Here is a 25,801-nt window from a genome sequence, read left to right on the forward strand (position 1 = left end):
AAACATTAAAAAAATTTCCTTCTCAGCTTGGTGTCATCTCCTCCAATCCAACGTTCTGACAGCTGGTAGAATTTGTTGTGAAAGCAGAAATATTTCTGAGGACCTTTATTCTTAAACTCTGAGCCAGCAAGAAAGTGTTGGTATGTGCAGAGATAATTTCTTGACAGTGGATACCATGCTCATTTAAAGTAAGATCCAGATCTCTCATTTCTATACCATAAGGATAACAGGGGCTGTATAAGAAAATTGTGGGTTTGTTTTAGGCAAATGCAAGCTGAAATGTACCCTTCTCTGAAGAGTCTGAAATTTTCATCACCTTAATCCCCCTGAGGGATCAGAGTTAGTTGTATCTGCAGGTGCTGGGTTTGGGACAGGAGAAGCCAAAACACTATGTTTGAGTCTTGTGTTGTCAAAGACACCCTGTCTCTGGCTTTTCTTGTCTCCCTCACTCTCAAGAGTGTCAGCAGATCTTTGTGGCTGGCTGGGGGCTTTCATGGGTAGTATTTGCCTAAAGGGCCAGAAGCTGCCACAAGCCCTCCTTTGAGGACAGCTGCTGAGAAAATCGGAGCCTAAATGTGTGTCTGGCACATTGTCTGTTTCTGATAAATTATTGGTGAAGCCTTTGGTTGATGGATGGGTGAGACCCTCCAAGTATCCTCCTGATATTGGTTAACCTTACCCAATTTGGGGTAGCCTCTCTCCATAAGCTGTACTCTAGGGTGATTTTGAAGATGAACTTCTGTGACTTCACATACTGCAAATACTTGTGGGAAGGAATTCAGATGGATCATACATGTTTGAAGTGGTTGTTCTTTGGCTAGGAAATACTGCCTCTCCCTGCCAACGCACTCTTTATTTCCGATTTAGTCTATACATCATATGTGTATTAACAGGGATTGAAAGATTTGGGGACAGTTGCCTTAATTATTCCTGGGTTATTTGGTTGGCAAGGAAGACAGTCTTATGCATCTAACCTGTAGCTCATGAACTCAGCAGACCTGTAACTCGTCATGCAGGAGATAAGGACTGTAAAAATTCAGGGCTGCTATCTTCACATTTTGTTCTTAGTGTCTCATGTTCCTTGAGGAAAGTAGGAGACAGGATCATTTAACTCAGCAAGATTTATTTTTGCTTAAAGGTCAGTTAGCCTTATTCACCTCCAGCCTGATCCAACCAGCTGGTTCTGGAGGCATGTTATCTCCCTGGAGTTGGGGCCACATGCAACAGCTGATAATGACATGGTCCAAACCAAACTGTCTGTTTGAAATTTCTTTCTGAAAACTTTTCTTTGGATTTCTCATTTAGTCATAATAAAGGATGCTCTGCTTTGGCCCTAAGATCACTCTGCCTATCCTGTCAAAGTTTAGTATGCTCAAATATTTCTAAATGGCTTATATTTCATAAATGTCTATTTGGCTGAGCATGGGTGAAATGTAGACTAGGCCTAGGCACTGTCTATCCAGTCTGGTGAAGACTATGACTTTTCCAGATGGTGCACTTGTCTACTGTTGAGTTAAACAGTTGGCCAGAGACCACAGGCAAGTCATGAGACCTGACTGGCTAACCATGAGTGGGTGGAAAAGACATCCTCCTATTTACTACAACTCAGTATGTGTCAACAGGTGCCCATTTTCAGAAAATAATTACAGAGCAAAAGAAACAAGGTTATCCAAGGAAGTGTACTTAGTTCTTAGCTTTTAAATATGGTGATTATTAATCATTTTAAAAGTGGGTTGGGTAGACATAAGATAAAATAGAATTGCTGGATTTTGAAATCGAAGGCTGCCACGGATGCAGCACCATGGAGGCAATGACCTCCAAAAGACCTTTCTGTCTCCAAAAGCAGAGAGGGCTCTTCAGCACTTCCCCAAAATTACATTGACTCTGACTCACCCATTATGTCACTGGGTGATTAGCTTTGGTAACTTTCTTCTGTGTATTCTCCTCAAATTAAGTAGACATTGTTTACTACTCTAAAATTAAAGAGCTCATTTTAATTGGGTAAGAAACCTTGTTTTGGCAGGTGAAGATGAATATATGAGCAGGCTTGTCCCCCACTAGTGTGCCTCCAACAGCAGATGGGGTGTAGCCAACTGGCAGTAATTTGGGGTTTCAAAGAAATCCTTGCATTAAATTGAGAACTATCTGAAAAGAAAGGTGTTCAACTTTGCAAATCATTGTCAAGGACCGCTTTGAAAAGCCTGCAGTGCTCCCAGGTCTGATCTGGTGTTTTCATGTTCATTGGCTACATGTGTCTGTTTGGTATAGAAAGAGTTTCTTGTTTTGGTTTTGTGTGTGTGTTTGTGTTTTATTCTCTTCTTTCTTTCTATTTTCTTATTTTCTTTTTTTAAACAAAAACATTTAGATACTCATCTGTCAATGACATCTTTGAAGAAAGGGCAGTCAAACTGGGCCAGATTCCATTTATACGTCAGCCTCAGTGCATAAATGGACCCCATCCATCTTCTTGGCTTGTGACATTGCTTACAGTCCTTCTCTTGAGGAACTTGCCAACTCTCCAGCTGCCACTAGTGTGCTAAATTTTCTTAATTGCTTTCCCACTGCAAAGGAAGAAGTGGTAGGACTTTCTTTTTGACCCACCAAGTCTCTCTGGAGTCCTGGAACCTGCTGTGTGTGTCAGGCCCCTAATCCATTTTTCTGTTGTTATTGGAAATGCATACCTGGGACTGTAAAGCCCACGTTGATTTGTCACTCACTCTATAACTTGCTAAATGTGTGGTCTTAGATCCCTGAAGTTCTATCTTATATAGAGTTGGGATTATCATCTCCCTCACCTCACTCTGGGTTGATTTGGGAATAAAATGAAAGAAAAAAAAGCAAGAAAATATCTGAATATGAAGAAGTATAAAAATGCTAGGATTTGAGGTGGCCTATTTTTATCTTCAAGTTGGCAGCATACTTATTCATTCATTCATTTATTCAGTAAATATTCCCCGACCTCCTTCTTTTGCCAGCATTCTAGATATAAATGAATAATAACCAAGCCTTGTAATTGACAGGCTCTCACCCCACCCCTGTGCCCTCCACCAGAGATCTTTAAAAGAGCAGCTATTTTTAACAGGTTTCATTTGCATAATTCTGGACAGTGGAATGAAGGGGTGTGCTTGATGTTAGGACAGAAGATCTCATTTTAACCAGCTGGTTAAGAAAGAGATCGATTAACATCACTGACCATTAGCTATTGTCAGGTATGTGCTATTTAAACTGAGTATACTATTTAATATACAGTTACCTAAGTAACTCATATATACCAAATATATGAAATTCCACCAAAGGAATGTTGATAAGAAGAATATTTGCCTATAACATCTTGACAACATTATTCCTTAGAATTGGGTGAATAATGTTGCCAAAGTGTTATAGGCAAATACTCTAGTTATTAACATTCCTTTGCTGGGATTTCATATATTTGGTATATATGAGTTAACTGGTATTCAGGAATTAGGTGTCAAGTCTACATGGATAAACCTCTAGTTTGTTAGAGCTGAGCAAAGGGAGGGCTTTATCACAGCAGAAATTAATGTTTACTGATTAAACTAATTGTTCTCAACCAGGGGCAGTTCTGACACCCAGGACAACATCTAGAAACATTTTTGATTGTCACAGCTGGTTAAGAGGGGTGCTAATGGCATCTAGTGGGTAGAGGTCAGGCATGCTGCTAAATATCCTTCAAGGCACAGGACAGCCCCCCCACAACAATAAAGGATTATCTGGTCCAAAATGTTAATAGAAGAGAGATTGAGAAATGCTGGATTAAACTGACAGACAAACTTCAACTCTTTCAAATGCTTTCAAATTTAGTGTTTTCCCTTATAGGTGTATTGCAAAAAGACCTTGTTTTCATTTCTTCATTTTTAATTACTGAATTCAATAAATATATACCCAGCACCTACTGTGTGCCTAGGTCTGAGGAGACAGCTTAGAACAAGCACCTTGGAGGCCATTGTGGAGCACATCAGGGGATGATGGTTGATACCACGAAAGGGAACTGTTGGCATCCCTGCCCAGAGGCTGGGGTGGCAGCTCCTGGTGAAGAATTATTCCAACCAAGTTGCTGCCAATGGAGGAGAACCCCCACTTGTCTGGGAGGTATAGGCAATGGACAAGTGTTGCATGAATGGGAGAAAGAAAAGGAGAAGGGAGGAGGAAGGAAGAGGAGAAGGAATTTCCAGTTAATGCTCTATAGAAAATGAAGTGTGGTTGACAGTGGCAAAGGCAGGGAAGAACACTCGTGTTCACATTTGTATGTGGCAGAGGCAATGCTTCTCCAGATTGTGGGGAGGATGGGGCCTCAGAGAAGGCCTCCCAGAAGAGGTGACATGAGCAGAGACCAGAATGATGAGACAGCCATTGTGCAAAGATCTGTGGGATGGGCATTCCAGGCAGAGGGAATGAACTTCTCCAGAAATTGTGAATGAGATCTCTCATACAGGTTGTGTCTAGATGGCTACTCTGAGATACACTTGAGTCTCTCAGGTTTGGACAGTAATTATGAGGATTTAAAAGCATGACTGATGGGGAGATGGACAGATGCCCCAGTGGGGGAGGTGGGGGGACCCAAGGCATGTCTTTGCTCTAAATGTCAGCTATGAGGTGGGGCTTTTTATGTGTTTGGCATTTGCTTTTCTTTTCTTTTTTTTTTTTTTTAAGCTAACTGATGGTTGCAGTGCAGGGGCTAAAGGAAATCTAAGCCTGTAGGAATAATAACAGCAAACTTCATAGAAATGGATTATTGATGTAGCTAACAATTATGCTATATTGCAAGCCTGCAATAGAATCTAAGTTAGAGTCGGCGACATCGAACAGCTGCTCTGCATACCATGGTAGCCAGTGACAGAGCTTGCTGAGGTTCATTGCTCCAGGAATAAAAATAGCCTGGAGTCTTGAGAAACTGTATTCTCTGTGCTAACTCTCCAGGACACTCACTTCCATGAGCCACTATTCTTCTATAAACCTTATCAAAAGCCCCAACACAGCCTCCACCCCCAAATCAGCAGCATAGTTTTGGAGTAACAGGTCTTTATACCCGGTTTTCACCTTCTGTATCAACAGGTTAAGACTCCTCTTTCTGAGGTCATTGTGGGATTTGAACATTAAAGCAATTGTAAGCCAAGGATTTAGAAGTGAGCACAGAGCCATTTCCCCCTTATTGCTCTGGGCTTGAGTTTTCACATTAGTAAAACGAGGTTGATTGGTGCTTTGGTTGGATTTCTAACAGCCTAGTTTTTTAAGATGGAGATTTGTTTCATCATCACAGAAAAGGAAAAGAATAAAGCAACAATGGAATATTTCTCACAGCCAGGGTCAGTCTGGCTTCAGCAGGGTGGCCCTCTGGTTCCTTTTGAGAGAAATATCTAAATTTATATAATTATGGTACTTGGTGAATGCTTATAGTTGAGTGTTCAATAATGGTTAGCTGCTGAATTATTATTACTGTTGTTACCATTGTTAAGAATGATGTGTTACACCTACCACCACTTATTAATCAATGCTTATTGTCGTGTGCTGTTCCCATGAAAACTTGCATAAGGAATGTCATTAGAGTATCTTGAAATGTTTTGTACTTTGCAATTCACACTTTCATGCCTTAGAACAGTTTGATAAACTATAGACCACAGGACCAAATCTAGGATGCTACCTGTTTTGTTTCTTTACAGTTTTATTGAGATGTATTTCACATACTATAAAATTCACATTTAAAGTGTACAGCTTATTGGGTTTTGGTATTTTGCAGGGTTGTACAACTATCACCACAATCTAATTTTAGAACAATTTCCCACCTACCCTCTTTCTTGATATCCACTCCCCACCCCAGCCCCAGGCAACCCACTAAGCTACTTCCTGTCTCTATATAGATTTGCCTTTTCTGGACATTGCGGATAAGTGGAATTATACAACATGTGGCCTTTTGTGTGTGGCTTCTTTCATTGAGCTTAAAGTTTTCAGGGTTCATCCATCTTGTAGCAAATATGAGTATTCTGTCTTTTCAGTTGCTAAATGATATTCCATTATATGTATATACAACAGTTTATCCATTGACCAGTTAATGGACATTTGGGTTGTTCCCACTTCTTAATTGTTATGAACAATGTTGATATGAACATTCATGTATAAGCATGTGTGTGGATGTGTTTTAATTTCTCTTTGATAGAAATTGGAATAGAATTGTTGGGTCATATGGTAACTCTAGATTTGATAATTTGAAGAACTGACAAGCTATTTTCCAAAGTGGCAGCACCTTTTTATAATCCCAGTTTTTCCACAACCTTACCAACACTTACTGTTGTCTGTCTTTTTTTATTTTAAGCATCCTAGCGGGCATGAAGTGATTTGTATTTCCCTAATAACTAACTCAGTTGAGCATCTTTTCATGTGCCTGTCGGCTATTTGAATTTCTTCACTGGAGAAATGTTTATTCAGATCTTTTGACTCTATTTAAATTACGTTATTCGTCTTTTTATTGTTGAGATATGAGCTCTTTATATATGCTGGACATAAGTACCTTGTCCAATATCTACCAGCTGTTTTCGTAAGCAATATTTTATTGAAATGCAGCCATGCCCAGGTTGTCTATGGACACCTCCTATGGAAATGGCAGACCTGAGTTATCAGAATAAAGACTGCATGAACTGAAAAGCTAAAAATATTTACTCCCTTGCCCTTTACAGAAAACATTTGCCAACTCCCACTTTAGATAAAAATATGTCACAGTCCATTTAAAAAGAAACACATAAAATGCTAATTTGTTCACTCACTGATTTCGCCATCTTTTTATCTTATAAAAAATGAAAGGATATTTAACGTGGAGGCCGTGTAAGTAGATGTTGAAGACAGAGCTTCCTCTATCAGAAGGTGTCTATCAGTTGTGCCTAATGTTTTTGTATATGTGGTTACCCAGAAATCCCAATCAAAGATCCTGAGCTTTCTAAAAATACATGCTCTCATTGTCAGTCAAGACAGTGATTTAGTTAATCTTCACTCTAGTTTATAACCTCTGAACAGTGTAATCAGCATGATGCTTTGTAGACACTGAAAATGCCCTCGCATACTTTGGTGGAAAACAGATTTCTGGGATTCCCCCTCCTTCCCCCCGCTCCGGCATCGCTCATGAGAGATTTGGGGATTTATTTAGCTGCCTTAATCCAGGCAGATCTCCTAGTGACCTTGGTGGGATTTTGATCTCAGTTAAGACTAGAAAATATACGACTCAGGCTAAGTGAAGGGCTGGAGAGGATAAAGGAGCTGATGTGCATTCCCCCTCCCTAGAAGGAGAGGGCATGAGTAGAGGCTACAGCAGGAGCATAAACTCTTTGACAGTCAGTATGTAGACTCATGCTCATGGAAAATGGTGTTGCTAGTCTTTGGTGAGAAAGGAACAGTGCTGATCAAAGGCTCTTTATCCCCACAGCTTCCCACAGTTTGCACCCAACAAGAGCTCACATGTTCTATTCTGGGTGAAAAGACCTGCATGAGGTCAGGATCAGTGCCTGAATGCCACTCCTACTTCAAGACCAAATTATATGTGACCAGGCTCAGGCAGACCAGGGCATACAATTATCTTAAAAAACATAAAAAGAGGCGTTCCTGTTGTGGCACAGTGGAAACGAATCTGACTAGTAACCATGAGGTTGCAGGTTGGATCCCTGGCCTCACTCAATGGATTAAGGATCCGGCATTGCCCCGAGCTGTGGTGTAGGTTGCAGATGTGGCTCGGATCCTGTGTTGCTGTGGCTGTGGCACAGGCCGGTGGCTACAGCCCCAATTCAACCCCTAGCCTGGGAACCTCCATATGCTTAAGAAAGTTCAGAATGAAAACAGAGTGCATGGTCATTTTATATAGTTTTACTTCACTAGCCTTCTTTTATCAACTTCTGGATTTTTGCTGATATAGTCAGGTTTTTTCAGCCAAAATTATTTGTTATTAAAGTATACTATTTGTTTTATTTCTCATTTTATGCTCTTCTCGCTTTCTCTCATGCTTTCTGGAACCCACTGCAACTAAATTTCATCCACAGGGAATCATTTCTCATCAAGGTTACCTATAGCTTCTACAGTCCCAAATCCAAAATTGAACTCCAGATATTCATTTTTCTTGGTCTGTCAGCAAGCACTTGACTGTGTTGATCACATTTTCCTTGAAAGACCTCCTTACTTGGTTCTTTACCTACCTCACTGCCTACCCTCCTAGGTCTCCTTTGCACATTTCATTCATCTCCTGATTGCACATGTTGGAGGGCTTTGGGGATCCCACCCAATCTCAAGGCTTTAAATGCCATTCATGGGCTGGAGACCGCTTTCTCTTGACTCTTCCTTGACTATGCAGTGTCTTCACTTCTTAACTCGGCTCATCAAATGCAGTCAGTTCTAGGCTGAAGTCATGGAGTCTCTGCTATGTTTTAAGATAAGTGCTGGCAGTGCCAGGAAGGGATCCCAACTCCCAATTCTATAAACTTGTCACATCCTGAAAAGTGCCCAGGTTTTAACCTTGGGAAGACCTGCATTCAAATGCCCACTGCACTACGTATTGGTAATAGGACCTTGAACAAACGAACCAAATCCAGTGATTATGAATTTTCCTCTCCCATGTAGCAGTAAAATGCTCACACGTTTTGGTTAATGTGAGGCTTAGAGAAAATGAAAATTTACACTTAGAAAATACTGGCTTAAAACTGGGTGCTCAATAAATGTTGTTGGTGGTACTATAATTGGTCTTATACAAATAATATAATAATGTCATAGTCTTGATATTGTGGTTCACCAGAATGAATGAAGAATGGCAAGGAATGGGTTGTATTATTCATGCTAACCCCATGCTCCTGCAGCTGCATTGATCAGGTCTGCAATAAATTATCTGTGTGACTTTGGGAAAATTCCTTTCCCTTTCCATGCTTCCATTTCCCATTTGTAAAATAAGAACATGGGACTATTTCAGGGGAGCAAATAGGTTTAGTCTGATAAGTCAACGCCGGTTGATCAGGAGCTAGTATCTAGAAAACAGATTTAAAAGGGTTCCGAGGCCTTGGCTGGGCTGAGTAGAGAAGTTTGCCATGATCTATTAGCAGTGTCTAAAATAGGTAGGGGAGCTGGTCACAGCTGTTCTGCAATTTGCCAGGCCTTGTCTGAATACTCTCAGAGGACGTTTCCAACTCCCAATCATCTGGTTCTTTTTCTGGCTCTTCTTGATGGGCCTTTGAAACTGGGTGATGTTCTGTTCTATCCATCCAAATGAATATTCAGTGTCATTGGAGTGAAAAGTAGGTGTAGATACTCTAGTCAAGAATCTGAAAGGAGGGAGTTCCCATTGTGGCAAGGCAGAAACAAATCCGACTAGTATCGTGAGGATGTGGATTCAATCCCTGGCCTCACTCAGTATCTGGCATTGCCATGAGCTGTGGTGTAGGTCACAGGCGTGGCTTGGATCCCACGTTGCTGTGGATTTGGTGTAGGCCGACAACTGCAGCTCCAATTTGACGCCTAGCCCAGGAACTTCCATATGCTGCCGGTGTGGCCTTAAAAAGAAAAAAAAGAAAGAAAGAAAAAAAATATCTGAAAGGAGAGTGGGGGGATTACAAAGCTGCTTTTCTGAATTGAGAGGGAGGTTTCTTTGAGACCTCGTTGCAATTTGGGCATAAAAAAAATAAATACAGAGTTTTCATCTCAAGGGAAAATAGGATAGTTCCTTGAAGTTGTGTATGTAAATCACAGGCCATTGGTGCCCTGTGGGGTTGGAATATCATATGCAGGTAGTTTTCTGTATAATAGCCTTTAGCAATGGATTCACTGGTGGGTTTGATCCAACTGAAAGCAGGTATCTCCTGATCTATGATAGAAAGTTATATATAGGTTTCTAAAGTTGTAAAACTATGATAATGGGTGCTACACATAGATTATTTTAGAAATTGATTATTTTGGATATTTAGGACCTAAGACAAGAGTGTCTTATTTCTAGGGTAACTTGGCGAATGTGAGCAGTGTGATTTGATTTTCATGAACCTTCAGGAAGACATCTGCAATTCACTTTTCAGTCTTCCGTTTTTGTCAGAAAAAAAAAAAATAATAAAACGCTCAATTATCTATTCATGTTCTATCATGTGAAGCACAAGACTGTTCCCACAAGGCCAGGGATATTTGCCTTAAATTTAAAAGTTTTTCAGGCATAGATTTGACACTAGTTCTTCTTTCTCCACTACCTCTGTGGCAGATATCCCTGTGCCCTCATTGTATGTCTCACGTCTGTTGGGTCCTGCTATTGTGAATCTGTGATCTCTGGCAAAGCAAAAATAGTGATACTGCCCCACTAAATATGGTGAAGAAACCATATTTCACATAGTTTTCTGAGAAACAATCAACACTTAAAACACGATATTTGTTCACTGTATTCCTTTGGCAAAGTTCTATGATGGAAGGGCTTTTTTATAGGGGAATCTGTGAATATGACAGCAGCAATAAACAGCTGAAAATAATCTATGAGGCGTTTGCAAATTATTCCTCATGAGCTGTAGTGGTTGTGAAAGATAATTTGTGGTTCTCGCAGAATACCCTGCAAATTGGGTCTTTCATCTGCCATGTTTTTTACAGTGAAAACATTTCATTGCTCGTATTAACAAATGATAACTCTGCATTTGTTAATCTAAACAATTTGATTTATATTTTTCTGTGCTGTGAGGCTTGTTGACATTTTAGGGTAAGTAATTATTTTCATCGCCAACCGCTCTTTGTGGTAACTGTAGGCAAAAGATAGAAATCTGAATATATGCGGGCATCGTTTTAACCATTTTCTTCAAAGACTACTCGTAAAGCAGGAATCTCTTTGCCTGAGTTATCATCTGTGCCTAGAAATCTAGCAGAACACAGGTGTTGAAGAGTGAGGATTCTAGCCATATTTGGGGTTTTCTGCGGTGGACCTCCCATATTTGGGATTTTCTCTGTCCTGTAATCACATGGGGCAGGGGACAAGGTTGACCTGCACCATCACCAGACCTCTGGCAGAGGGCACTCAACTTCTTAAATCATAGCAGTGAGAGGAGGCACACGTTGTTGGCCTTGGTCATTCCCAGCATGTAATATGTGTTCAAGTGTCTCATGAGGTGGTTGCCAAGATTACATGACCGTTCATGACAACACCTCTCATCATGCCTGGTACACAGCACGAATTCTAGAAATATTTGGTGAAATGAGGCCGACGTATTAAAAATATCATCTCAGTTCCCTTTCTCATGTTGCTTTCTTGGCCAAGGACTCTCAATTCAAGGCACGGGAAAGAAAGATTTTTTTCTCACCTGGAAAGTAATCGATGCATCCTTTGACCAGATGCTCAGTCTCACTCACTGGAATGGTATTTGAGGCACAGAGCAAACAGGAGGCACCAGTGCTCAAGATGGAGCCGATTCGACACCTGGCTTTCTCTGGGATCTCTTTTTGCTTTCTTTTTCAATCTACTCTTTACTCTATCCTGGTTTATTTTAATATTCAGAAAAAATTAACATCAAATTTATACTTTTCCCCCCAGAAAAATAATTTAGCAAAATTACTGCTCCAAAGAGGTGGTCCATATTTAACTTGTGGATCTCTCTGGGGTCCACTCGTTGTGAAGCACTGTGGGCAGGTACAGATGGGCTCTGTGATATGTGTGTCCTGCAGAATAAACTGCAATCCATCCATCTGTTTTCCTTAACTTCTTTACACTGTTAGGCAAGGCTTTGGCCACATCAGACAGAAAGACAATATTCCTGCCAGTGTGGACCTCCCATTCACATGCCAGGTTAGGGAATGGACTACTGATTTAGGATCCAAAACAAGTTTTACATGGCCTGAAGGGGTGCATATAGAGCCAGTACCCTGAATAGCAAATGTGTTTTATCCTTTGAACCAATTCCAATTGATTAGTTCTGGTTGCCTACAGTGCTGTCTTAAAAAGGCATCTGTGGTACATCACGGGCTGAGCTGGGAGAAGTGCTGGGATTGATTAATGATGTCTGTTAAGGGCTCTGGAGGGACAGCTTGCCCTATATTTGCCATTCTCTGCTTTTGCCAAGTCATTAACTCCTCTGTGTAAAATGATTTTAATACTAACAGGTGACTCTAAGTATGAGGTGGAAGATCATGAGAGAGAGTAGGTAGATTCCACTTTAAGAAAATCTAGCATGAGAAAATGCAAATTCACAGAACACATAAATCTGGAGCCAATTATTGCCATTACAGAAAGATTCCATGAAAGGTTCCTTTAAATAGTGAGCTCCCCTACTGCATTAAAATGATGATTCAATTTACAAAAAATCCCTTTGCATGCAACTCTGTGGAGTCAAGCAAGCCATACCTGATTTTTTTTAAACCCCGGCCTAAATAATGTTTGGGATAGCTGCTGCCACATATCTTGCGCCTCTTGATAATTCCCCACTCTCTTCAGACTTCCTCTGACTTCCTATCCCAGAGTGTTGAGTAGACAGTCTGGGTGGTGGTCAACAGCTGCTGGCTTCCACCCTGCCACGGCTGCATTTCATTAGTGGGTAAACTGATTGCTCCGAGTATGTTTATGTGTGGGTGTGGTTGTACAAGTCTGTGCACTCTGCATACTGTGTACGTAGATGCAGATACACACAGGCCATTATCTCGCTCTCAGCCCACCCTAAATTCATTCCTGCTGTGAGAGTTATAAATGGAGGGTTCCAATCGCCTGGTGGATATGGCCTTTTAGGAATACGTGCCCCCAATTCCGCCTCCCCATCCTCTTTGTGTTTGTTTATATGTTATTTATCCTTGCATCAGAAAACTTCCCCAGACCCCGGGCCCGGGTCCTATTATCCAGCCATGGAGCCCTCCTTTTCCTCTGTGGCCTAGAAAGCCCCAAATGGTTTTCTGATTTAGAAAATTAAATATAATCTGATTCTTGTGGCAAGCTATGAAATCCCCAACCAACAGACGCTCCCGTTAAATATATAACATACATAACATCAAAAAGTATCACCGATCTAGCATGAACTTGGATTATAAAAGCACTCAGTGCCCCTTGGGTAAGATGGCCAACTTCTTCCCAGGCACTCAAAATTGGGCAGCTTTCCAGTGGACCATAAAGTTCCCAGGAATGCTGACTGGTGTGCATGTTTGTATTTCTGCTGCTTTGTAAAAAGCAGCTTAAGGCAGGGAAGAGTACCTGAAAGAGAAATATCTTCCCTTTCTCTGTGGATAGCCTTCCCTGCATATAAGAATTGTAATAACTGCTCAGGCACAGAGCACAAGTATCATCCCTATTTCTACTATGGTATTTTTTTAAATCTCAATGTAAATGTCTTCCCAGGAATTTTTTTTTTTTTTTTTGGACAGAAAAATCTATTGTTTTTTTTTTTTTTTCTTTTGGAAAAATCAAAATGAGGCAATAACAGTGAACTATCAGCCCTACTCAGACACTTTCTTCTGGCCTAAAATGATTATTCCTATTTGAGATGAAAGCTTTCAGGCTGGTGAGCTGTCAAATAGCTCCTTTCCTTCTGTCTTCACAGGCTCATCGGCTTGAGCCAAGTGTCCCTCACGGTACTGGGCAGTAATAGCTGCGTAGGTGCAGCCATAGATGGCGGCTGCCAACATCATGAGACACACAATCCCACATACAACCCCAGTGATGACGATGGTGGCCATGGCGTAGCGCAGATTGGCCGGCCTCAGCTTGGGTTTGATCTCACACTTCCAGTGGTCTCGTTCCCCCACACCGTGGCTCTTAGGGGGCCTGGGGACAACCTGGTGGACAGCACCTGGCTGCTGCACTTGTGAGGACTCCAGATCTGGAGAAGGAAAAGGGCAGGGCTGGTATAGCTCATGAGGGATTTTAAGGAGGTCCTTTCCCTTCCAGATATCCGGTGACGCACAGATGACACTGTCCATTATTCCTCCTTGAAGAAACAAAAACAAAGAATGATAACAGAGCCTGATACCACTGAACTCCTAAATCCTCAACCTCCAACAGGCAAATGGAATTTATAAAACACCTTTTTTTTTTTTTTTTCTGGAGTCAAAGAATTTAACAACCATATTTTATGACTTTAGGATTTCTAAATTGGCTAGATGCTAAAAATGACACACACTAAATGGGCAATTATGTATGACCAAGAATTCATTAGAAGCCAAGGCACCTCTAAATGCCAAGGGAAAAAACAATGCAAAAGCTGACAGGAAGGGGCACTGGAGGCAAGCCTGAGGGCACTGCTGTGCACCTCTAATGAGCCCCGCCCCAAAGAAATCTCCTGTGCCAGATTCCCGCTGGAGATGTAAAAGGTAAATAAATAAAACCAGTGTCTTTTCTTGTGATGTTATGGATTCATTACAAAGATCCCATCTCTACCAACACTCTTCAGTGATGCCAAATAGGATGGTCAGTGGTCTTGTGAGAGTTCTGTGTGCCTGAATATCTGACGATGACATTAGTTCGTGGGGATTAAGTACAATTAACACATCTCCCCAGACCTCAAAACATTTCATACTTTGAGTAGAGAGTTTCTAATGGATGATGGGACTCAATTTCCAGTCTCTGTAAAGGGATTGGTTTCCTTGGGTATGATGACTACTGTTGTTCTGGGGAGATTTGAGTGCCTAGACGTTCTTTTCTAGAAAGAGCACTTGGGCTAACAGATTCCATTCTGGCCAGATTTGATCACCAATTTACTACTTGACCTCAGGCAGGTTAACTTCTCTGACTAAATATGTTTCTGTGAAAACATCCTATTTGTATCTGAGTTGAGAGTTTACAAAGACCTGTTAGATAAGTTTTACAACTCTGCTATAATGGGTAATTCTTGTCCAAGGTCATTCAGGTCATAAGGGGATGGATCAACAGCCAGGCCCAGCCCTCCCCTGTGATCCCAGTTATTTCCACTACACTCGCTACCTGTCTCTACTTTGTCCTCTCTGAAGTCAGTGGAGTTAACACAGTGACCCTCAGTAGCACCTCACCCCTATGACCTGTGGCTCAGTTCCCCTGGATGGCTGTGAAGCCTGGCACCGCTCTTAGCCAAGTTAGAGGCTGCAGATTCTTTGTACACAGTGTAGGTGAATCATACCAAAAAGTCCCATGTGGGAGGTTGTCACTTCAGTGTTATTAAAACCTTCCATTATATGAGCACTTTAGAGTTTTGAAAATGCCTTCCCATCCATTCTATCTCAACCTTATAAACCAAGTCCTGGAGTTCCTGTCATGGCTCAGTGGGTAATGAACCTGACCAGGTAACCTTGAGGTTGTGGCCTCACTCAGTGGGTTAAGGATCTGGCATTACCATGAGCTGTGGTGTAGGTTGCAGATGTGGCTTGAATCTGGTGTTGCTGTGGCTCTGGCATAGGCTGGCAGCTGTAGCTCTGATTAGACCCCTAGCCTGGGAACCTCCATATGCCGCAGGTGCAGCCCTAAAAAAAAAAAAAAAAAGGCAATAAATAAATAAATAAATAAGCCAAGTCCTACCATGGCCCTGTTAGTAGATGGGGCCAGTTTGCAGTCCAAGGCCCCATCATGGCCAAGGTTATACATCATGGCCATGGCAAAATTCAAGCCATATCTTTCTTACTTTCACTGCTTAAAGTAAATCACCTATTGCCATAGCCTTTTGGGCCTCTCCTGGCTTTTCCAGTGATCCTCTAAGGCAAGAGCCTCAACTCTAAAGCCAAAAGGTAACAGAGGAACTTTTTCCTTTCCTGAGCTGAGGTACAGGAGGCCAGAGGTGTGGCGTGGCTGTTCTGGATGAGCCCAAAGTTCTCTCAGGCTGCGCCAAGATCAAGGATCCTTGTCACACTGACCATTTCAATATTCTGCATGGAAGCTAGTTGTAAGGCAGAAGGCCAGAGAGTCAGAAAGGAAGTGTGGAGCCTTGACAAGAAGTAACGACACTTAACCCAAGCAAAGAGCACTGGGACTTCTACCAGGGGAAGAGAGGCCACCTGTTGTGGGACTAGCGATTCCACCAGCTGGCTTAGTCCTATCCTAGACTGAAGTGTTTCACCCATCACTCCAGGGTGAAGCTCTGTCTTCCTCCAGCTCCAGACTTCCTGCTGTTTAATATTAGAGTGGGAGGCATGGCCTTGGGACCCAGAGCTGGGAGGAAACACTGACTGGAAACTGGGATATGGCTATGAGGCAGGAATTGTGGCCACCAAGAGCTTCATGGCCTTCTGTATCCTCAGCTAGGACTCGCTTCCCAGCCTTCTAGCACTGTCTCTTCAGCCACAACCTCAGGAGGCAAATCTCTGGATGACAGCTTGATGGGCTCAGTCCCTTCTAGATTCATGGAAGTGCCAATGCAAGGAGCTCCAGTATGCCAAACACTCATTATCCCTCATCTGGCTGCTACTAGGTCTTAATCTCCATCTTGGTAGAAGACCATTACTTAGTTCTGTGACCCTAAGCAATTTTTTTTTATTATTCTGTGCCTGTACTTGCTTATCTGGAAAATGGGAGAACAGGGTCATAATGAAATTCACCTCTAAGATTGCTCTGAGGACTCAGCTGGATAAAATGTCAAGTGTTTAGCACTATTCCTAGCTCAGAATGAATGTTTGATACAGTTAGCTATCAACGTAAAGATGATTTGTTTACTTATGAACGGAGAGAGAGGAATGCTAATCACAAAATCTCTGTTCATGTTGTTGTGAAGGATGCATTATTATGTATGGATCAGAGTACATTTTGCGGCTGTTGGGTCCATGGGAGGATGAAATTTCACCACCCTTGGTAGTTAGACTGGGGCCATGTGACTGTGTTCTGGCCAATGGAACCATGAAGGACACTTCCAGGCCACAAAATTGCCTGCGTCATCCTCTGTGTGCTTTGTTGCTCCTTGATAGGAACTAAGGTTTTAACCAGTGTAGTATCTATTCCCTTATTTTGCCTTTATTCATGCATCAGTAGTTAGATGGTCTTCTACATTAGCATTTATTTGGGGGGTTTATTTCATTAATTTGGGACACTTAGGTCTTGTTATCCCAAATAAATGTTGCTTTCCTTCAGGGGAAGATTGTTATCTGGGCGGGGCAGCTCTGCCATGAGGGAGCAGTGAACCACATCATGAAATCTGAGGACTAGAATAGGCCTTAGAGACTCCCTGGCTTAATATTGTCAGTTTCCACCTGGTGACACTGAGGACCAAAGATCAGCAGTGAGTTTGTGGCAGAGTAGGGGGAGCTATATCCTACCTCATGTTGCTTCCTGGACCTGAGAACTTCTTTTTTTTGTTTTGTCTTCTTAGGGCACACAGAGGTTCCCAGGCTAGGGGTCGAATCAGAGCTACAGCTGCCAGCCGACACTACAGCCACAGCAATGCCAGATCCAAGCCATGTGTGTGACCTACACCACAGCTTATAGTAAGGCTGGATCCTTAACCCACTGAGCGAGGCCAGGAATCAAACCTGCGTCCTCATGGATACTAGTCAGATTCATTTCTGCTGAGCTATGATGGGAATTCCTGAGAACTATTTTTTTTGTCAAGAAATATTTTTCTTTGATACAAACCATTTTCTGTGACAGTTTAGCCCATGCTTACCATTTAGTGCAGAATGCAATGGCCAGAGCCGCTTCACCTATACCATATGTATAGGTTTACATAACAGTTTTATTTGCAACCTCCTATAAGAAAGATTTTTGTTACATTATTAAATGACCTGGGTGGTAGGTCTTTGTAAAGATTAGCTGGGTAGTGACATGCTATTGGCTATTACATTTTTGAGAGAGATTATTAATTCAGTATTGTTTATTTGGAGTCGGATGCTCTCATCCGCTTCCTTCTGTATAACTGCTGCAACCATCTAGACTCTCTCAATTCCCTAATTCATGTCTGTAGCTCTGATGTCTTCCTGAGTTATAGGCTCAAGTATATACCAACTCCAGAGCACTCCTTGGATATATACTGGCATCTCAAGCTTGACCTGCCCAAATCGAGTTCTCGATTTACCACCTTCCACACATACTTGCCCATTTCCCCCATTTCCTAGCCTCCCCCTCATCAACTACTGTCATCACCATTTATCTGAATACTCCTGAAGAACAAAACATAATTGAAATTCCCAGGATACACTCTTTTTTCTTTATCTGCCACTTCAGCCCATTAGTAATTTCTATCAGTTCAGTATTCTAAATTCCTCCAAGAGTTGATCATTTCTCATCGCCCATCTCTTCCTTGGATGACTAAAGTCACTTTCTCCCTCATCCCTTTGCTTCTTCTGCAGCCTTTGGTCTCCTCTCCCTAGAGTCACCAGAGTGGCCTTTGAAAATGCAATCAGGTCATAATGTTTCCCAGACTAAAGTTCTTTAAGGGATTTCCATCTTGCCTGAAATAAAATCTCAATGTCTCAGGCTGCTCTGCCTGTTCCACCATGACCTGACCCGAACATTTGTGTCTCTGTCCTCTCTTCCTCCCTTCCTTTGTCATAGCTACTCTTTTGTCCCTCTTTCTGTCCCTCAGTCAAGCCAAGCTTACTTTCCCCCAATTATCTCCTGGCTTATTTCCCCTCATTGTTGTAGTTCTGCTCCTCCAAGTCATCTCCTTGGAGGGGCCTTCCTTGTCCTTTCCATCTGAAACAAAATCCCTGTCCCATCACTCTCGCTCCCCTTGCTCCACCTCTACCATTAACTGATTTGTGACCATGGATATGTGTATACCTTAGTTAACATCTGTTTCTACTGTCAGGATGTAATGTTCATGCTGGTAGGGAGTTCCTTATTCGTTGACCTTTTCTCCATGCCTCCATCCCTGGCACATAGAGGCACGCAAGTATAGGATGAATGAAAGAATGACCGAATGATGCTTAAAGGGTAGGAGGAAAGAAGTACAGTGATGATGTAGAGGAAAGAATGTGAGGCCAAGGCCTAAACCACTCAGGCCACTCTTGTCTGTCTTTCTACTCGTGATCTTGGTCAAGTCACTGAACATCCCTGGGCTACCATTTCCCATTGATAACAGGCTAGCTTTGAGTAAGAAGGGGGTGGCAAATTTTTCTATAAGGAGCTCGATAGTTCATACTTTAAGCTTTGCCGTAGTCTCTGTCTCAACTTTTCAACTTTGCCCTGATAGTGCAAAATAGCCACAGAGAGTCCATAATAAATGGGTGTGGATGTGCTCCAACAGAACTTCATTTACAAAAATGGGAGGGGGGCCAGATTTTGCTCTTCAGCTATGGTTCACTGACACCTGAGTGATTTCTAGATCCCTCATCTTTAATATTCTGAGATCTCTTGCTTTGCTTTTGACATTCTGTTAACGAAATACTAAGTAACTTTGGAGAGGGAACCCCCCCCCCCATTGTATCTAGTTTCAGTAACAGTGGTATCTGCTAAAGCAGAAGGGGTGATCTTAGGAAGATTCATAGCTGTTAGATGGACAGAGGCAGACAGAGAGGGTGGAAGTCCTAAGGAGAGATGCCCTGCCCCCATTTGAATCACACTTAAAAATCAGAACTTGGTGCCACTTCAGAGTTGAGCAGTTATTTAGGTGATGATCGAATTTCGCGCTCTCTTAAGGGCCTACAGTTTCCAGATAAATAACTTCGTGGTATTGCTAATCAAAAAGTGGAAAGTTAATCTCTATGAATTGTTTTTGTAGATGATTTTAATTACCTGAATGTAAACACCTTCTAATGACTCATTTGCCTCTTCTGTCATACCATGAAGCGTTATCAGTGTGAAAAAGCTTACATGGACCCCTTGTATACTCTTCAACATTCCTTCTAACACAGAGAACAGTTGAGGTTCATTCTAGGCTGGTAACACACAAACGGGGACTTTTGAAATAGGACATTACTAACCTTTATAGATAAATGTCTCCAGCCAGAGTTTAAGACTGAGCAAGTAGCAATTGCATTTCCAGAGGTTGTCCCTGAGAGATAAACGCCTCACTCTGGGCATGGATTCTAGGAGGGCTCGATCAAGCTGCTGAAGCCGGTTTTGTTGAATTGCAAATACAGTTAGGTTCTCCCAGTGCTCTCCCAAGGATGTAGGAAGGTGACTTATGTTGTTTGATGACAAATAAAGCTCCCTCAGCTGTGGGAGGGAATGGAAAAGCCTGCTTTCCAGGGAATGCAGGGAGTTCTGGGTTAGGTTTAAGATCCTCAAGTGCTGAAGTCCATGGAAAACTCCAGGAGTCAGATTTGAAAGAGAATTGTTGTACAGGTTCAAGGTTGTGAGCTTTGGCACGGATTTAAATGCAAAAGCCGGAAGCTCGTGTATCTGATTATCTTGTAAGTGCAGCGTCAGAGTCTGAGGAGGCAAACCAGGAGGGATTTCAGCCAGACCTTGCCGGCTACAGTCTACAGAATTGGAAGGTGAGTGACAGCGGCAACTCTCTGGGCAGCCACACACCACCGGGAGCAGGAAAATCATACTTGAAAGCAGGGAAAGTTCACCTACAACAAACAGAAAGAAATTGGGATAGGAACGAGTTTGTGAGTGGCGTTGGCATTTGTTCCCCTTTGAATTCACAGGTAATGTGATTCTGAGCAGCGAACTCCTTCCATAGCCGGGAAAAGAGGTTTTATCATTTACCATCTTTAGGAGATTTGGGCTGGACTGGGTACATCCCCACTATCATCAACTGTTGCCAGCTCTGTGCTAACTATTGCCAGTAGCCTTGGACAAGATTCTTTTTTCGTGGCTCAGTAATCAGAAGACAGGAGACATAGAATATCAAATAGTAAGGTGAAAAAAATATTGTATAGGGCACATGCCTTCCTTTTGTACAATGCAGCAAATTATCTGGGACTAGAAGTTTAGAAGAATGTTAGGAGGTTCAGATATTCACATTTTTTAAAAGTATGCTACAAATCAGCACTGTCCAATAGATGGGAATGGTCTTTATCTAGTATTTAATATAACCGTATCAACACGTACCATCAGCTACATGTGGCTACTGAGCACTTGAAATGTGACTACTGCAGCCAAGGAACTGAATTTTTATTTGCATTTAATTTTAATCAGTTTAAATAGCCATGTGGTGCTGGTGGTCCATATTAGATAGGGTAGGCCAGAAGAATTCTTACAAATCTTGATGGCCATCTTGGAATTCCTGTCATGGCTCAGCTGAAACAAATCTGACTAGGATCCATGAGGATGCATGTTTGATCCCTGGCCTTGCTCAGTGGGTTAAGGATCCGGCCTTGCCATGAGCCGTGGTATAGGTCACATTCGCGGCTCAGATCCCACATTGCTGTGGCTGTGGTGTAAGCTGTAGCTCTGATTGGACCCCTAGCCTGAGAACCTCCATATGCCACGGATGTGGCCCTAAAAAGGCAAAAAAAAAAAAAAAACCCAAACAAACGAAAAAACCAAAACCAAACAAAACAAATTGATGACCGTATTTTCGGGGATATAACCCATGAATTATGATTGTTTCTACTCCTTTTTTTTTTTGCTTTTTTGCTTTTTTATGGCCATACTCATGGCATATGGAGGTTCCCAGGCTAGGGGTCCAATCGGAGGCTACAGCTGCTGGCCTGCACCACAGCCACAGCAACACAGAATCTGAGCTGCATCTGCAACCTGTATCACAGCTCACAGCAAAGCCACATCCCTAACCCACTGAGTGAGGCCAGGGATCGAACCCGAGACCTCATGGTTCCTAGTCAGATTCGTTTCTGCTGCACCATGACAGGAACTCCTGTCTATAACTCCTTTTTTTTTTTTTTTTTAAATTCAAGAGGTTTTAGAAACAAAGAAAAGCATTAAAAATAATACAGTAAACGCCCATGTTCCTGTGAATTCGCCACAGGTTGCCATATTTCTTTCATCTCTTTTTTCTTTAACTCAAAGAAACATTGCATAACTGATACCGTTGAACTCCCTTTGATTAGCACCCACATCATGTTTTCCAGCATGAACTTCCATAATATTACTAGTATATCTTTCCAAGCCTTTTAAAAACAATACTTAATAACAACAGCAATTACAAATAGCATTATAGCTCCTGTTTTCAGCCAGGTACCCCATAAGTGCTTTATATATATTAATTAATTTAGTCCTCATAACCTTGTAATTTGAGGTCTATTATTATGCCCATGTTAAAGGTGATAAAACTGAGGCACGGAAAAACTAAATCGCTTGCTAAAGATCACACAAATACTAAGTAGTCAAATCATAGTTTGAACCCAGGCAATCTGCTTTCAGAGTCTGTCAGGGTTCTTACATGCTGTGCTTTACTGCCTGTAATACTTTTACATACACACACAAACCCACACGCACCCATAAACACACATACATGCACATGCTAATAATGTCTTTACATAGTGATTTTTAAAAATCTACATAAATGTAATCATTAGCATGTTTCATTTTGCAATTTGCTCTAGTTACCCAAACTGATTTATCCACGTGGATATACAGAGAGTTCATTCATTCCTTCTAACTTCTGTGGAGTATTCTATGGTGAGGCCATGAGCCAGATTTAATATTTAGCCACTCCTGAACTGACAAGCATTTGAGTTGTTGCAGTTTCTTTCATGACAAATGATGCTGCAGAAGGCATCCATGCACAGAGCTCCTTGGCCATGCAGAAATATGGACGAGGGTCTCTAGAATCAGCAGGAGCCTCCTTGCCAGGTTCAGAGAGGATGCTGAGATGACATTTTCCTACATGCTGCCAGTCAGTCTCCAGTCTATCAGTACCTTCTTATTTCCTGAGACTTGAATTTCAAAATATGGCAAACATCCATCAAGGACATTTTGTTAAATTAGTAGAGGAATTCACAGGGCCAGGCAATAATATTTATTTATTTTTCTTTTTAGGACTGCACCCACAGCATATGGAAATTCCCAGACTAGCGGTTGAATCAGAGCTGCAGCTGCCGGCCTACACCACAGCCACGGCAATGCAGGATCCCTGCTGCATCTTCGACCTACGCTGCAGCTCCCCAACAACACCAGATCCTTAACCCACTGAGCATGGCCAGGGATCAAACCTCCATCCTCATGGATACTAGTCAGGTTCGTTACCAGCGGCAATTCCCCAGGCAATAGTATTTAAAACTCAAGATGGTTATCTACTCATAAAGAAAACTCTTGAGAGAGGTTTTTTGGTTTTTGTTTGTCTGTCTTTTTGGCCTTAACTGGGGAAATGTACAGTGCAGCTGTCAAATACACAGAGCCTTTTCCCCTTTGTTCCTTCATTTCTCTGCTGCTGCAAACAGTTCTTTAGGGCAAGAGGGAAGATGTTTGGAAAGCCTTCTGAAGGAGATTGTGCTAAGCTTAGTTTAGATCAAGGGATACAAAACATCACAGCCCCATTCCCTCTTGTAACATACAAAATAGCAAAACCCTCGTTTTCCTATCTGTGCTTTTGCAAATAATCTAAATCTTAGTGCCAGAGCATCATCCACTCAGAGGAGAGTCTCACCCCTCACTTTAGCTGTGGTTCTCAAGCATGAATTAGTTGCAGAAAATCATCCCACTCCCACCCCACCCCTCAAGAGGGTGATATATGAACTCCAACTTGAAGGACTGTGTTTTCTATGAAATGGCCCATGACAGGCCATTTCCGTTCATGACTGGGTCCATTGGTCTCCACCCCCTTCCTCTGACCCAACATGGCACAACATAAATCCTTCTCTCAGAGACATTTTTTTACATCTGTTTGGTCTTTTGAGAAAGACAACTTGAAAATAGGCTTCCCACAGATACCTTCCTGAGGGGATCCCCCTTCTAAGGCGCGAGGGGATTAATCATGGCTCACCTTCCATGACTGAGTCTTCACAGGCTTACCCGCTGAACCTGAAGCCCACTTTTATTAAGTTGCAGATCAACAAACCGAGGCCATGGCAAACTCCGAGTCCAGCTTTTCATTCACTTTTTTTTTCTGAATCCTGCTTGCACTTTTCTTCAATGCAGAGAACAGTTGTCGCTTTCAGGGGACCACTTACTTCAGCAGCCCTTCCCCTGTTTCCATCTGGCTGGGATTGTTTTCTGTAAGAGAATCTTTTGATTGTGCCCCCCCTTCTTACTTAAAGCGTCACCTTCCCCAAGATCATCACTGCTTTTCCCATTGAGACAACAAGCCACAGAAAGAATGTTTGTCAAACCTCAGTGAACAGCTGTAGCATTCAAACATGACCCCAATGGCTCAGGCTCAGGCTTTTTGATTATTTAATCTGCTTGAAGTCCGGGGCACCAAAATAAAATTGCCTTCTTAATCCGGTCCTGGTTTCTGAATTCTGTTGACTTATTAACCACGCTTTGTCAAACCTCATCGGGTTGGGGGAGGCTCGCCTATGGATCCTCCATCTGGGGGTCTAGCAGCAGAGCCAGCAGAGTGTGTAATATGAGGACAAATTGGCCTGCTGGAGGCTGACATGGTTTCCACAGTGCACTGTTTGGTCATCGAAGGCTTATTCAGCCAACATCCGTGGGGATTAGCTGTGTTGACAGGGTCTTGATGCCCTGAAATTCATAGCCATGGTTTCCTTTTGTGGACATCACAACCTCTTCTCCCTGGTGCCACAAATACTTCTCAGCTGCTTCTTTGCTTGCTCTCACCTCCCCCCCCCCGCGCCCCCCGCCCCTCACCGCCCCTGCTCCCCCCTCTACCACCACCGATTGAACTGACCTTTTGGTTTGCGTGCCTTTGGAAATACTTCTCAATCTTTCATCGTGTCCCTGATGCTGAGGTTCTGGCCCTTTCCTCATTTTTCACATATAAAACAATAAAGCCGCCCCGGTGAGCATCAGGCGTCAATGAACTGTGACTGTTCTCTAATTGAAGCCCTTGGAAACGTTCCCACTGGGGACTGGAATGTTTCTTTGAATGTGCAAATGCCCAGCCATTTACTGAGGTGGGATTTCTCTGTTAAAGCTGCAGCTTGAAGTGGGATCCTTGGCCTTTCAGTTTGAGGTTCAGAGTCAGCTGGGTCTGGATTTGAATTCAGTGTCACCATTCACTAGCTTGATGTCTCGGGGCAGCTTGACTTGCCCAGCGGGAAGCCTGTGTCCTGGTCTCTAACATGGGGATAGCAGTAGATTTTGCTTCACAAGATTGTTCCCAAGATTACATAAAGCAATGCATGTCGTGGCCCAGAGAGCCACCCAGGAGAGTGCTTTCCAGGATGTCTACAATGCTTCGTTGGACTCAGCCTTGACTCAGCAGGCAGAAGAGGGTTCCTGACATAAGATCAGGAGACCTGGCCCCTCGTACTACTCTGGAGGTACCAGAGGGAACCAGAGGGAAAAGGCCCCTAGGGAAAGAGGTTAAAAAATCAGATTGTGACTCTCCTAATGGCCTGCTCTTCAGGACTCCTTTCATCCTTTGGCCAGGCCACTTCCAGCCTCACAGATCCCAAGACCCTCATCCTGCCTCCTTCCTGAAAAATCTATTTCACCCAGCCTGCTGTCTTTGGTCCTTCTCTCCACTATTCTTTGAGCATCCAAAATAAATGGGGAAATCAGGTGTAGGCAAAAAAGAGCCATCTAAATCTTAATAAGGGCTAGATGGGTCCTTCCTTCCCTCCTTTTTCCTATCCGTCTACTTTCAGGTGCACAGAAATTTAATAATAGTTATTCCTATGTGATACATGACCACCCATGGGTCATAATATAACAAACACCTGTGAACCTAACACTCATTCTAGGAATTGGAAAGCTTTTAATAACTTCTATCAGCATGTATTCTTCTGTCTTTTACAAGGGTCAGTTACTTTTTTTTTTTTTTTTTTTAATGAAAGAGCCAGATAGTAAATATTTTGGACGTTAAGGGCCACACAATGTCTATCATCATTATTCAATGATGTTACAGCACATGGCCAACCACATACATTCTGTAAACAAATGGTGGGCCTG

General features: G+C 42.4%; 2 protein-coding genes across 4 annotated transcripts in view; one reads left to right on the top strand and one right to left on the bottom strand.

Moving 5' to 3' along the window:
• Positions 1 to 25,801, top strand: part of CACNA2D3 (calcium voltage-gated channel auxiliary subunit alpha2delta 3) — a 795,368-nt gene that overhangs the window by 630,112 nt on the left and 139,455 nt on the right. The window lies entirely within an intron of this gene.
• LRTM1 (leucine rich repeats and transmembrane domains 1) lies at positions 13,357 to 24,301 on the bottom strand. Its single transcript, XM_047777094.1, has 3 exons — positions 23,706 to 24,301; positions 19,792 to 20,388; positions 13,357 to 13,904 (listed from the first exon to the last, which is right to left on the bottom strand). Exons 1-3 carry the CDS (start codon positions 23,710 to 23,712, stop codon positions 13,471 to 13,473), a joined length of 1,038 nt encoding a protein of 345 aa, XP_047633050.1. The 5' UTR covers positions 23,713 to 24,301; the 3' UTR covers positions 13,357 to 13,470.

The sequence above is a fragment of the Phacochoerus africanus genome, chromosome 1, assembly GCF_016906955.1.
Source record: "Phacochoerus africanus isolate WHEZ1 chromosome 1, ROS_Pafr_v1, whole genome shotgun sequence".
In the NCBI taxonomy this organism is placed as follows: domain Eukaryota; kingdom Metazoa; phylum Chordata; class Mammalia; order Artiodactyla; family Suidae; genus Phacochoerus; species Phacochoerus africanus.

Coding starts and splice junctions, on each gene's coding strand:
- LRTM1 (XM_047777094.1), bottom strand. Junction 13,905..19,791: donor GGAGACATTTATCTATAAAG/GTTAGTAATGTC, acceptor TGTTTCTTCAAG/GAGGAATAATGGACAGTGTC.